A 14,171-nucleotide genomic window follows, 5' to 3' on the forward strand; every position below is an offset into this window, starting at 1 on the left:
TACCCCTTCAACCCCCTCCCTCCACATTCCTCACTGCTTTGTTTTCTCCATGTTTGCTTATACACCACACACCCAAGAGAGAGTACCCTCGCCCCCAATAACCTCCCCTTCTTTTTTTTTTCTTTCCTCCTGTGCCTTTGAATTAACCAGCTCTGGCTAATTATGCTTCCCCTTTCTTTTCTCTCTGCGGCTTCTTTAAGACTAACCCTCTTTGGCAGGACTTAGAAACACACAAGGTACATTTCTGTTTTGCTCCTCAAAACCACAGTGCATGCCTGCCTGTCTGTGGGGGGGTTTATATATATGTGTGTGTTTAAGGAGTGGCTTGAGTGTCTTTGTGGAAGTATTATTTTGGGCATGTGTGATGGGTTGATCTTGCACGTCTCCCCACGTTTAAACCCTCTGTGGTTTGCACAGGTATTTTCTTTGTTTAGACGCTTGCTTTGTTTCTTTTCTTGTCTGTCTGTGCTGGTCTGAGCAACTTTGGGGTTTTTTTTTTGTTCCCATCATCAAATTGCACAATTTGTTTGCTATATCTTATATTTTTAGTAAATGTTTTCATGTTGTTTCACATAGGAAGTCAGAAGTAAATGTAATGATTTGCTTGTAGTGTGTTTCATCTTTACATGTTGCGTTTAGTTAAATTATGCCCCCCATTGAACTCTCTTTGCATATGTGTGTTTTTATTGCAGGTATTTCTTTGCCGTGTTGGCCATCCTCACAGTTCTTGGAGTCCTGAATGGATTGGTCCTTCTCCCAGTATTACTATCATACTTTGGACCCTATCCAGAGGTAAGAGATAAAAAAAAAATACAACTGCAAGAAAGTGGAATCTTTTTTTTTTTTTTTTTTTTTTTTTTTTATATAAAAGTGATTCTTTACCTGGTCACACAAGGGCTTCTTCAACTGTTTTTTCCAAGCTGATGAACACCAGTTTCTTACTGCTGCCTCCTCTTACCTCCCAGGTATCACCAGTCGATGGTCGTAGCCGTTTACCCACCCCATCCCCAGAGGCCCCTCCTCACGTGGTTCACTTCTCAGTCCGTCCTCACCACACCACCGGGGCCACCACCACCACCTCTGGTGCAGCTTCAGACTCGTCTGACTCAGAATACAGCTCGAACACCACAGTGTCCGGTATAAGCCAGGAGCTACAGAACTACAACCTGCCCTCACGCAGAGGACCACCTCGAGCCGAGGAGCAGCAGTACCACCTCCAGACCAGCAGAGGCAGAGCAGCCAGGCCAGAGGAGGAGAGGAGAGCAGGATCAGGGCGTAGGCGCTCAGCCAGACAGCCTGACCCTCCGGCCTATACTGTGTCTTCGGTAAGAAAACATTCTCCATAGTGTGCTCGTATGATTTTCTCTTGTTTCTCACATTACAGATATTAATATCTTACTATCTTGCTCTTCAGTCTGTCTCCTCTCAGGGTTGTGATTCTGGGCCGGGGGCAACTCATCGACACAGCAGCAGGAACCCCAAGAGCCAGCTGCACTGGCAGGCCCCGCCCCCAGCCCGCCCGCGCATGGACGCTTTTGAAACTGCTACTGAGGCTGGGGGCCATTATGGCTCACATGGCCATAGAGAACACTCAGCAGGCCACAGAGCCCGCTCTTCCCACAACCCACAACCTCACCACCTCCCTCATCACCACCCCAACCCCACCCCGTATTGCCAACCCATCACCACGGTAACAGCGTCAGCCTCAGTCACTGTCGCCGTTCACCCGGCCCCTTTGCCCAGCCAGAGCCCCCCCGCTTCCTCTTACCCAGGATACACTGCAACGGACAGTTACTGCCCATCAGGGCCGGAGGTGCCAGAGCCTGCCTTTCAGGACCCACATGTGCCACTGGAAACCCAGTTAGGGGCCAGAGGAGTCAAGGTGGAGGCCATGGAGCTCCAAGATTTGGAGTTTGAGGCAGCTGAGAGCAGCCATGGCAGACGGGCTAGCTGAGGTGAGTTTTCAGTTACTTCAGGATCCTTTTAAGAAAAAAATAATCCATGTGTAGTTCAACAGTCTGTTTAGAAAGGTCTGCTTCATCATAAAGTACTGACACTACAATATCCTTTTTGTTTCCAGTTGTGGAGAACAGAAGTACAACGGCCAAAGATGGATTTCTCTGTATTACTAAGCAGCTGACCCGATCTGGCACAGCCCAGCTCTGCATAGCCCAGCCTGGCTCACCTCCGGCCCTGAGCAGCGAGAAACTTGCCAGTGTTGCCGTCATGGTGCTCATTCTTACTGTAACCCATTGGACTATTGTCTTAGATGATTCTATCTATATTTAAAAGATGTATACATATGTAAATATGAACAAAAAGTAGCTATAATTTTAGGAGCCGTACAACTCCTCATGTTAACAGACTGGGGCTGCCATTTTATATGGTGTGTGTGTGTATGTGTGTGCGTGTGCACATGTGTGTATGTGTGTGTGTGTGTGCACGTGTGTGTGTGGTTGCGCGCGTGTGTGTAAATGTGTGCATGTGTATGAGAGAGAGAGATAGATCTCTGATTACTGTTCACTCATCTGTGGATCTGTGCCATTAGGAAGCTTCATCTAGACAAAAATACCTGTCAGCATTCACTGTTGCTGCTCAAAATATTTTTTTAAAATAATATACATTTATAACTCTATGCAAATGTCTCTTTAAACAAAAGAAGTGATCTGTCTACGTATATGTGTGTGTACATGTGTCTGTGTGTAGTAGGTGTGTGTTGGGCTGTGTGATGTGAAACAGCCCCATTATTTTCTGGCTTATACATCAGATACATCCTCAGAACAGACTAACATTTACACTCATTTAAAACATGAGGGAAATTGTTAGAATTATCAAACAGGGCTATGGTATTTTTGTGTGTGTGTGTGTGTTTATGTGTGTGTGTTTATTATTGTATAAAGGTACGCATGTTAAACTATTAATTTTTTATCACAAACCTGTGGTAGTTATGAAACAATTACTGTTTAACTTGACACGCTATGCGTGCTATTTAAGATGAGCAGATATGAAGAAATTTTAAAACTGTTTTGTTTTGTTTTGTTTGTTTAGTTTTCGCCTCTGCATTGGAACCTGTTTCTGCTCTCAGCTTTGTTTCACTGTCTGTTAGGCTGCTCTCTGGTTGTATTTTACTGTAAGAGGTTATGTATTGTTTAACCCTAGCAGGCTGAAATCATGTTCTGTCTTGTATACTGACATACAAGCAGTAAACTCACCTCAGAAACTCACTCTGCGATTACAGGGACATTCACATTACTGATTCTGGAACAGGGTCAATACAGGGTGCTGACTCTGCTCCCTAAGTGATGATGTGTAGTGGATAAGCTAAAGCTCAGACTGTATACTGTATGACCCGATTCAACATCGCACTTGACTGCATTTAAACTTCATTTACAGGAATATCTCGCCTCAAGTAGCTCTTTATTTCTGTACAACCAATAAGCTAGTCCACACAGCCTGCTAAGGGCTAAGCCCTATATGGCCTGACGATGTGCTCCATGTGTGTCTCAATGTATATGTGTGTATAAACATTTATGTTTGTGTATGAGTCCATCCTCTTACTCTGTCTCAGCTCTCCTCTAGTGACAGTAAAGACAACTGGCCCCAATTTGGCCTCAGCCGTCCCCACTGACCTCAACTCATAAAAATCCACAACATAACGCCATGACACTAATTGGATGCCCCCCCACCCCTCACCCCCACCCCCCTCTACTGCCAAATGGCACAACCCAGAGCCTCAGGGGTCAGAGTTTACACCGCCAGCACCTCTCTCTACCAGCAATGGCCAATTTATATGTGCATGTGTGTCTATGTCTGCATGCATACCTGTAACCAACCCCCTGCACCCCCCCCCCTTCAGTTCCAGACTAAGGCCCCTTTGACCCCCTCACTCACCCCCTCCACACCTCAGTTTGCCTCCACTTTTACACTCTCACTTCCTGTAGAACACATGTAGCTCTTCCCAGAAGTCTTTGCAGTTTTCGTCTTTCTGTCCACCATGTTACATCAGCTGCTTGCATGAAATAGGTTGTTCTGTTTGTTTTTCGTTTTGTTTTCTCCCAATGTCACATTGGCAGTAGCGGAGAGAATCATAGCTGGCAACTATTTTATTCATTTTTAAATGTTTTTCGTTTGTTTTTGTTTTCAATATTCAATTGCGATATTTATATTTTTGTAATATAAAACATGTTTTTTTCTTTCATTATTGTTGTGATGCCAGTGGATAACAAATGCAGGGATTTTTATGTCTATTGAAAAAAAACACTATTACAGTTTAATGTTTTTACATTAATGGAGTTTGATCTGTATAAAGTGCTTACTAATGTTAAATAGGAAAAAAAAGAGTATATAACATTTTACACTACAGGTCTCATCATAGCTCTTAGAGGATTTTAAAAGGAAAAAAAATCAGTGGTTCTTCCAGACTGCCATTTTGGTCTCAGTTGGCGTGGATGTATGCTGTTTTCAGTTACAAAGATAAATGTATGCCATATAATTTATTTATATGAAAATTTATTTTTGTAGTGTACATAGTAGTTGTCAAGGTATTTGACAGAAGTATATTTTTAAAGAGTTTATATGTAATGATATACCATAACAGAAAAAAAACCTTACAGTGCACACTTTCATTGCTAACTGTCTTGTGAGACAACATCAACACCTCCCCTTCAGTATTATGTTCCGATCCTTGGAGAGAGACAGCTGTTTCTATGGGTTTGTCAAAGGCTAGCCATGAAAGTAGAAAATTGTACTAGCTCTCTAAATATTAATGTTCAAACACTGATAGAATTCTAACAAATAAAAATATTATAACTTATTTGTCTCTTTGTTCATAACTTTAATAAATGGAAACTTAAAAACAACTGCTTTGGTCTGACTGTGAGTTGATTGTTTCAAAAGGGTTTTGTTTCTTTTAAAGGTTCAGTTTGACATTTTTTGTTTTGTTTTGTTTTTTTTTGCTTTCTTGCAGAAAATTAGATGAGAAGATTGACACACTCGCATGGTAAATAAGAAGCTACATTCAGCAGCAGGTTAGCTTCACTTACAAAGACTGGGGAAAAGAGGAGAAACACCTCACCTGGCTTATTTAAAGTAAAAAAAGAAGAGTTGTCAACCAGGAGTTCTGAAGCTCACTAATCAACATGAAGCTTTGTTTAATAGTGATAACCTTGTGTAAAAACTGCGTGTTGTGGTGTTACCGGGTTATGTGCTGCACTATTTCATGGGTCAAATTGTGTCTTTATGTTTGTTTGCCCTTTTAGATTAAACAAACAAGTGCAAGGTGATCGTTTCTGAGCCTTAGAGGTGCTGGTTGGTGGATTTTGATACTGTCGATCAGAGCCAGGCTAGCAGTTTCCCCCTTTTTCGAGTCTTTGCGCTAAGCTAAGCTAACTAGCTATCGTCTAACATCGCTCATCTAGGCCTCGTAAGCATATTACCCAAAATATTAAACTATTCCTTTAATTTCTGAATTAAAATTCCACATACTTCATACACACTCTCTTTAATGAATAGTTGTTAATGACAGAAATGGGTTTTGCACTGTTTTAGTGACAGCCAGGTACGACAAACATCACCTCAATGCAAGTCAAAACATTTCTGGTGTTCCGTATTAAGCATTGCTACAGGTAAACAAGACCTCCTCTCCCTCCCTTTCTTGTCCCACCTCCCTGCCCCTCCCTCCATCGTGTCCTGCAGTATAAAACCCTGACATCTGGTCTGGAGCCCTGCAGCCCTCCCCAACAGCCCACCCAGCTCCGCCCCTGCACCCCCCGCCTCCTCTCCCTGTTCCGTATGATTTTGATTGACAGCTTTATAGACTGCAAGGAAATTGGTTGTAGTTACAATACAGCTGGCCTGTTCGGTGTAATGAAAAAGGGCATGTGGCCTTGAGCTTGCTGCACTGATGGTGAGAGAGAGAGAGAGAGAGAGAGGGAGGCAGAGCGCCTTGTCAACTGTATGGGTGGCAGCTATTTATTCTCATTCTTGTCAGAGAAACTTTTAGACTCACCGTGCAGGAAACCTGCAACTGAAGCACTTAATGTATTGCCACATATTTCTGCAACGTAGATGAACACTTATGTTTTGCAAATATCCAGATGCAGCTTTTCTGTTGTTTCTACATACAAATAAGAGGATCCGTTTTCCCAAGCCACAATCTCAACCTGAACTTCAAGGAGTCTGAGGAACTCACTGACCTTGGATCAGCGGTTAGACGCAGGGAGTAGGCATGTCATTATCTTTTAAGGCCAATAAAGGCACACTACTCCGCTGCATGCTGTCCAACCAGTGCAAAGAGGATTGCTGACTTCTTACAAATGACATGGTGTGTTTGGAAAGCTGGGTGGCAGGGTGTTGTGTGTCATGTTTTGAAGTTTTCTAACTGAGCTTGACATTTTTAGTCTGCTGCTCGATGAAAACACAGAGCCACAGGTGAGACTGCCGCAGGTGTTGGCCATGCGGATCATAATATGGCAGTTAAAACCAAATTTAGGTTGTGGAATTCAAAGAGTGTGTCATTGTATTTTTATCTGACAATCTCTGTGTGCTTGAATATCCTTTAAAAAGTTTTGTTCCAGTGCATTAATGGATAACAATTTGTGAAAACTTTCTGAAAGGTGAAATATCTGTGACCACCCCATGGTTGTTTGTGGGTGACATGGTTCAGTGAGTTCTAATGTTGTTAAGGTCTCTTTCACCAGCACTCCCCTCATCTGCTTGAGGACCCCGGGTCACAAAACCAACACACACCCCTCCTCTGGCCCTGCCTTACCCTTTAACCCCCCCCTCACCTCTAGCTTCCTAACAAATACATATACGCACCCATGCACACACACTCAGGGGCGCCTTCAGAGGTGGAACTGCACATATTGTGAAGAGTGCTTCAATGAAGTTAACGAGCTCCGGGTTGTTAATGAATGACTGTTTCCTGTACCTGTCCTCTCAGCCAACAGAAAAGGGGTTGGAGGGAGAGAAAGACAGGCGGAGGACAAAAGAGGAAGAGAGAGAAGGCAATTAAGAAGCTCCTTCTCTCCTGGACTAATGGATTGTTCAGCCGTGGCTTTATGCCCAGACTGGGTGACAATGGAGCGGATATGCACTACACAATACTACTTCTTTTACTTATTTATTTCTTTTCTTCTTTTGCTTACTTACTTATCCATAACCTACATGTCTGAGGGGAATTGTACAAAGGAAGTTATTGATTCCTCTGTTCCAGTCCTTCTTTTCCATCCATCTCCCTCCTTCTGCCTCTTTCCATCCCTCAATCGAGCCCTGAAAGGCTTGTCCATCATCACCTGCCTGCAGAGCTAAACCCTCTAAGTGTATACTCTCCTCTACATGAGTGATTGCTCTGTTGACATGACTGCATGGGACATACACACACACACACACACACACACACACACACACACACGCTTGCCAAATCCAGGGCCAGATTTACACATTCTTATTTAAAAAAAGAAAAAAAGAAAACAGAGTTTAAGAATAAATCTGCAGGAAGCATCACAGGGTGTGTTGATACGATTTCAGATCCAGATGAATGTGGGGTTTTACCCTTGAGGCCTCACAGACAGACCTTGAAAACCATTCAACTTTGGACTCGATCGTGTTTGTGCCTACAACATGCGTATGAAAAACCACAGTTTGCCAGATTGACATTAAAGCTGGTGCATGTTTCAAAATGTCAGATTTGCATGACAGCAAATTAATGCAGAACTAATAAGAACTGTGTCATATTGTAGGCCAAATATTAGCTTGATCATACCTATGATGACTTCACATATGAGGACTAAACATTAATTACATTAATAAGTTATTACTTTTGTAGTACTTGCTCTTCTGGACATTTAAAAATGGTGCCAGTAGTGTATTATTGCTTCAAAAGACGTATGACTGACATTTTTTTAATTTAAACCTGAACTTTGCTTTTTTAATACAATATCACTTACTTCTATCATTATTGTGTGAGCTTCAAAGAAATATGAAAGTGCTGTAACATGAATGCTCTATGTTCATGAGGTGTATTCAATTCATAATGCATTTCATAATTTCTTGTAATAAATAAATAAGATAAATAAGTTAATAAATAAATAAATAAGTAATCTATTTCAAGTAAGGTTAAAAGTTCAATATGAGTTGATTTGATGTATAGTAAATTCATTTGTTATTGTTAAAATGTAGTGAGACGTGAAATGGCTCATATCGCGAGAATGCGCCGTCACTTATGGCGGAAGTAACAGGTGAGCGGTCTCTTTTTTCCCACGGACTGCACACGAGCGTACACCGCTCACGGGGCTCCGGTTTTACATTAAAGTATTGATTATTGACGACTGAAGCTGAAGCAGACAGTGTAAGGACTCTAAAGGACTCACGAACCTTTTTTTCAACGAGGTATTTGTTTTACTCCTAAAATGCCTTTGTTTCATGTTAGCTGTTTTCATGGTATTTACTGCACAACATGTTGATATGCCTTCATTAAGTTCACTCACTGCGTCCCAGAGGCATAATGTAGGTGTGTAAACATCAGAGAAACAAGACCTGCCAAAGCAATAAACACCTGTGTCTGTTTCATCATGAAAGCTACAAAATATTTCAACATTTTGAGAAATGCACTTGTTAGGTTTCTTGCAGAGATCATACAACTCTCATATTTGTATGCTAAATGAAGCTAAAACAAGGAGAAAGATAGCTTAGTTTAGCGTAAAGACTGGAAGCAGAGGGAAATAGCTAGCATCGATCTGTCCAATGATCCACAAAAATCAACCTTTGAGGATTTTACTCAACTCAACATAAAACTATGGGTTTGGGAAATTAAACCGCATCTTGCTATTTTCATATTTTTCTCTGTGTATGGACAAAACAAACAAGATAAAAATATGTAGATTGTATTTAACTTTGTTCAGAGGCAGGTTATTTGTTTCCCCGTTTCCAGTCTTCATGCTACGCTAAACTAGTCAGTTGCAGGCTTTAGTGTTATATTTATGTGCAGCAGTTTACACTGAAGATGACAAACATTGATTTTTTTCATCTGTCTCATGGCGAGTGAATAAGCTTACTCCCCAAAATGTCAAACTATTCCTTTCCTCACAGAATCCCTTGAAGCACAAAAACTGTGATGATATGTGGCACATGTCTAGAGAGGCTCTCCTGCCATAACACAGCACATTTCTCTTCTATTCTTTCTGTTCTATTCTGTCAGCAGTCTCAAGGTGGGTGGTTTTGGGTGGGTTTTGGTGCTGGTGTTCAGTCCCACCCAGGGACCCGTTTGACTTGGCTGGCTGTTCTATCTCCCACAGAGGGAGTTCGTTCTTCCTACAAGACGGATCCAGAAGAATGTGAGGTCCAAGTCTCCAGTGGCCAAACTTACATAAGCTTAGTGTTACAGAGCAGTTCTGCAAGCTGCAGTTGTAAATAACAAGAAAATAGAGAATGACGTGAGAAATATGCTCAGCAGTTGTCATACTGGAGAGAGCAGTGATGCACAGTAATCAGGAGGCTCTAAGTGTATATCTGTGCAGAGTTTGTCAGGGTTGCAAGAGGGACTCCAGCATCTGTCTTCTCTTTCCCTCTTTCTTTCTCTTAATCTCTCTTAGCCTGTATGTCTGACAGTGATTAAAGTTAGCATTTGGTGTTTGGAAATCAGATGTCTAATGATCAGGGGATAGTTGAGCATTATTGTGAAAGAAATGATCACTGGGGAGGAGGTATTTAGAGAAAGTTGTCAAATGTGTAACTGGAAGTTGCCTTTGACATTCAGTCCAGACTGAAATATCTCAACAACTGTTATAGGGATATCCATGACATTTTGTACAGACATTCATAGTTTCCAGAGGTTGAATTCCAATGATTTTGGTGATCCCATGACCTTTCCTGTAGTGCCACTTGCAGGTTAACAGAGGTAAAGACAGTCATGGTTCCCAGAGGATGTATTCAACTGACTTTAGCCATCCTCTAGTTTTTCTTGAATGTGGTTTTGAGTGACATGTCTTGACAGATGTGGGTTGATAGATTGTCATGAAATTTGGTACACACATCCATATCCCCACAGCAGGACTTTGGTGATCCACTTTTCTTTAAATGTCAATTTGACTTTTATGATCAAACAACCCATCAGCCTCAGCTGTGCTTTGTGTTTTAGAGCTGATTAAAAAATGTAGGTATTCTAACAGTCAAAACTAAGTTGGTGAGCATGGTAAACATTATAGGTGTTATGCATCAGCATATTACCATGCTTAGCATTAAGCTCAACCTCATATAGCGGCCAGCATGGCTGGAGACTCAGTCTTGTTCTCATATTGAACGCTAATTTTCTACTCATGCTTGCATTTCAAAATGGATATATAACATTTTGGATCAGAGCTATTTTTTCATAGCCAAGCATTCTTTCATTCATACATGACTTGAATGACTGTTCTGTACAAAAACTTTTGTTGAACATGATTTCTTACACACTACCACTACAGCTCTCCAGGAATCCTACATGTAAAAGAGGGAGAGAAGAGGAGCGAGGGAGACAGAGCAGTGTAGAGGTCCAAGACGGTGAGGGAACCACATCCAATTCCTAGAAACAGCTGACATGATTCACCGTGCATTCGGCAACATTCAAAGGCTTCTGCTGCAAGAGAGATCCACCTACAGAGCCAAAGATTGTATCTCTCGCATAGTCGGCAGTAAAAAGCTCAAGAGATTTGCCAGGATTATTATTAATGTTGGCTGTTGTCGCTGCATTTTAGACAACACTCTAAACGAAATGCTGATGTGTGGTCTTTTGAAGTATTTTTCTCCAACTTTCACAGCCTCATATTTCTTCTGTGCGGCGCAGATTCAGACCACCCTACTCAAGCTTGAGATCTAAGACCCAAAACAAGTAGGCTGATTTTGATCTAGTTAGAAAAGAGGAAGCGGACATCGCCAAGGATGGATAGATAGAAAAAGTGAATGAGAGAGTGAAGTAAAAGGTGTAATTAAGTCATGGAGAAGGGGCATAAAAAAGATTGGGAGTAAAGACAGATGGAAAATGTGGGGAGGAGGAGAGTGACGGGGGGTGGGGGGGTGGAGGATGGTTGATGGTGAATGGGAGTAGCCGTATGAGAGTAATTATAATGACTGATGTTGTTTACTCCCATTTCCCCTCGCATCATTTATTCTGTGGAGGTGGAAAACCCACCCACTCTTTCTTTGCATTACAAACGAGTGCTACGGAGCGGTGCCAAGCCATGTCATAATCTCTCCTCTTCCGCTCAGACTGGAGGCATTTATCCTGCCCTCGGCTTCTCTCTTTCCACCGTCCTTCGCTTATATTCTGTTTCTCACTTTTTGTCTTTATCTTTTACTTTCCATTTGCCTTTGTCTCAATCCATCTCCCTCTCAGATCCCTCTTTCCATTCTTTTGTTTTCATTACCGCTGTGTTGACACGGCCGTGTGTGACTGCAGTGATTGGGCCGAGCACATGTAAGATGTTAGCATGATGTACGGCCGTTTACACTCAAGATGACAAACTGAGGTTGGATGCTGTCATCCTTTCTTCCTTTTGTTTAATGTAGACCTGGTGGCGCGCACGCACACACACACACACACATACACATACACACACACACACACACCACCCACCTCTTTGTTTAAACTATGCGGTTTGTTTTTGCCAAAAGACATGCAACAATGTATGGAAACAGATGCGTCATCTTAAGATGCAAAGGGGGGCAGAAGAGGGAAAGAGAGAGACAAAAAATAAAAAAAACCCACAACTAAATATTTTCATCTGTGTCTGGGATGTGTTGAACGAATACAGGATTCTGCAAAGCCAAACAAAACTGGAGCATGTGATTTCACATGTCTGTAACACTTTGTACGGGGGGGGGGGTCGTTTTAAACTGTAGGTCATAAAGGAAATAATGGTGGTACAAATTACTAAAAGTACAGTAAAGTTTAGGAGGGTCTTTCCTTGGTGATGATGGTAAACACTTTGGAATTTACTAATGACCTGGCCATTCACAAAGAGGAGAGGAGAGGAGAGACATTTTTTTTTTCTTCCATCTGTGCTTATTGATTCTGGCACCATGACAGATGCCTAATGAGGAACAGGGCTGGAGGAGAGCTCCAAGGACCCCAGAGGGAGGCTCAGACTGAATCAACACAGAGACACATGCACAGAAAATATACATACAGATATGAGCACGTACACACACACACACACACACACACATGGTCATGCCTGATGTGAATGCACTGACACAGAGAGACTGATAAAATAGATGTCACTGATACTCACTCACTCTGACCTCCTCTGTCCGACTGGAGTTCTTTTTTTGGCTCTTAATGAGGATTCAAGATTCAATACTTTATGGCTCTATCAACTTGGTTAATGGGAACTTTCATCTCCGGAGCTCGCTCTGACAAAAAGACAAAAAAAAAAACACTGCAGTCACTGTCAATGATGGGACAGTAACTGAGAGCTGTTGTAGAGAAAACAGTTGAATAAGAAGGAGGGCTATGAGTTATTTTCTTTCATATCTTTATGCTTGTCATATATTTACTCAAAGTACGTGGTGTATCTGTTTTGTCACTGATGAACCAATGCAAACTTGTAGGCCTGAAAACCAACGGATACACACACACTCACACAGTCACACAGTCTCACTCAAACTTGACCAGAGACATGATTGGAGTGGAAGCTGTCGGAGAGGGATTTTAGAGCAGGAAGTGTGTAATTATCGTGGACAGAGGGGCAGATAGATGGATGTGTGTGTGTTTAACACTCCCACTCAATTTCCCTGCAATCTACTGGACTAATAGAAAGCAGGTGTGTGTGTGTGTTGCTGTGCAGTAAATCTGATTGCATGAATGCTCCTAGCCTATATATGTGTGTGATTCAGTATGTCACGGTAAAAACGGACACAGCTCTGGTATCAGATTGTTGAACTTGGACGTTGAATGACAGTGACAGGGACCACATTGTGTTGGGGGCTGACTCACTGCCAAGTTCAGGTCAAGTGGAGTCTTCGGGGGGCCCAATACAACCAGAAGTGACTTTAACTCAGTATAATCCCCCTTTTTTTTCTCTTATGTTCATTAGACTAGTAGTTTAAGTGATTCATATAACAAAGAGGAAGAGACCAAACATTTTTTTCTGTTCACTGCAATTAAAAATCTATTCTTTTTCTATTTTTCTACCTATGATTACTCAAGTATTTTTCCAAACTCTGGTTATCAGTCAAAATTCTTAAAACACCTGCGTTGGTATCACACTTGAAACTGATTATTAACTTAGTCACAGAGGGCTGACATGTTCTTTAAGCTGCGTTCAAATGTCACTAAGAGTTTGTGCCTTAGCGTTGCGTTATTTAGAATACTACTTTTGTGCTTAAAAGGCAAACTGTTGTGTGTCAGTTGAGCTATTTTATTGGATTTGCCAGTGAAGGGGACCATTAGAGGTTAGACATGACTGCTGCTGGAATTTCACTTTTGATTTTGTTTTGCCGACGGATTGCAAATGTAGAGTTTCAGCTGGTTCTCTTACTGGTTGATTACCAGGCCGTAGCCGTGTTATATGTAACCATCTGTAATCAGAGGGAGTGCCGGATTAACCTGCGGGGCACACACACAAGTACACATACAAACACACCAGCAGTTGGAAAGCACAGCATAGATCAATTAGTATATAAGATAACTATGAATACAAGTATTCATAATTGTGAATGTGCACTTTCTCAGTACATACAGTATGTGTGTGTTTGTGTGTATGTGTGTATGCTGGTGTGTACAGACTTATGCATGCAGTGCTGTTTCACATTGGTCACAGAACCTCTTTCTCTTTCTCAGCCAATCCCCAGCTTCCTCTCTGAGCAATAAAGGAGCATGCTTTTAAAATGCCTGGAATTGCCATAAAGAGTGTGTCCTTGTGACTACACGTGTTTCTGCATAAGATAGAAAGTAGGATATAATAAATATATGTTTGTACTGTTGTAAAGTGGCCCCATGTATTTTACCAGAAAGATGTAAAAAAAAATAAAAATAAAAAAAAGGGGAGGGGGGTTATGTAAGGTTAGATGTGTTCTTCTGTGACTGTTCACAGCAGACATTATAAGGCAGTAGACGCCGGGTAAATCTTGATTTCCTCTTAAGTCTCCTCTGTGTTGGGTGTTTTTTAAAAACTTTTTTATCGATTTTGTGT

At 41.7% G+C, this 14,171-nt stretch overlaps 1 protein-coding gene across 2 annotated transcripts in view; it reads left to right on the forward strand.

Annotated features, from left to right (window-relative positions):
• ptch1 (patched 1) overlaps positions 1–4,859 on the forward strand; it is a 52,710-nt gene extending 47,851 nt beyond the window's left edge. For both annotated transcript variants that reach the window (XM_023393558.2, XM_023393557.2), the window contains exons 21-24: positions 693–792; positions 966–1,325; positions 1,415–1,955; positions 2,081–4,859. In XM_023393558.2, the coding sequence (XP_023249326.1) occupies positions 693–792; positions 966–1,325; positions 1,415–1,954 (1,000 nt within the window). In that variant the 3' untranslated portion in view covers position 1,955; positions 2,081–4,859. The remainder of the gene's footprint in view (positions 1–692; positions 793–965; positions 1,326–1,414; positions 1,956–2,080) is intronic.
• The last annotated feature ends 9,312 nt before the right edge of the window (positions 4,860–14,171 follow it).

The sequence above is a fragment of the Seriola lalandi genome, unplaced genomic scaffold (assembly GCF_002814215.2).
Source record: "Seriola lalandi dorsalis isolate HSWRI2012SDOR001 ecotype SW California unplaced genomic scaffold, Sedor1 jcf7180002054938, whole genome shotgun sequence".
Classification (NCBI taxonomy): domain Eukaryota; kingdom Metazoa; phylum Chordata; class Actinopteri; order Carangiformes; family Carangidae; genus Seriola; species Seriola lalandi.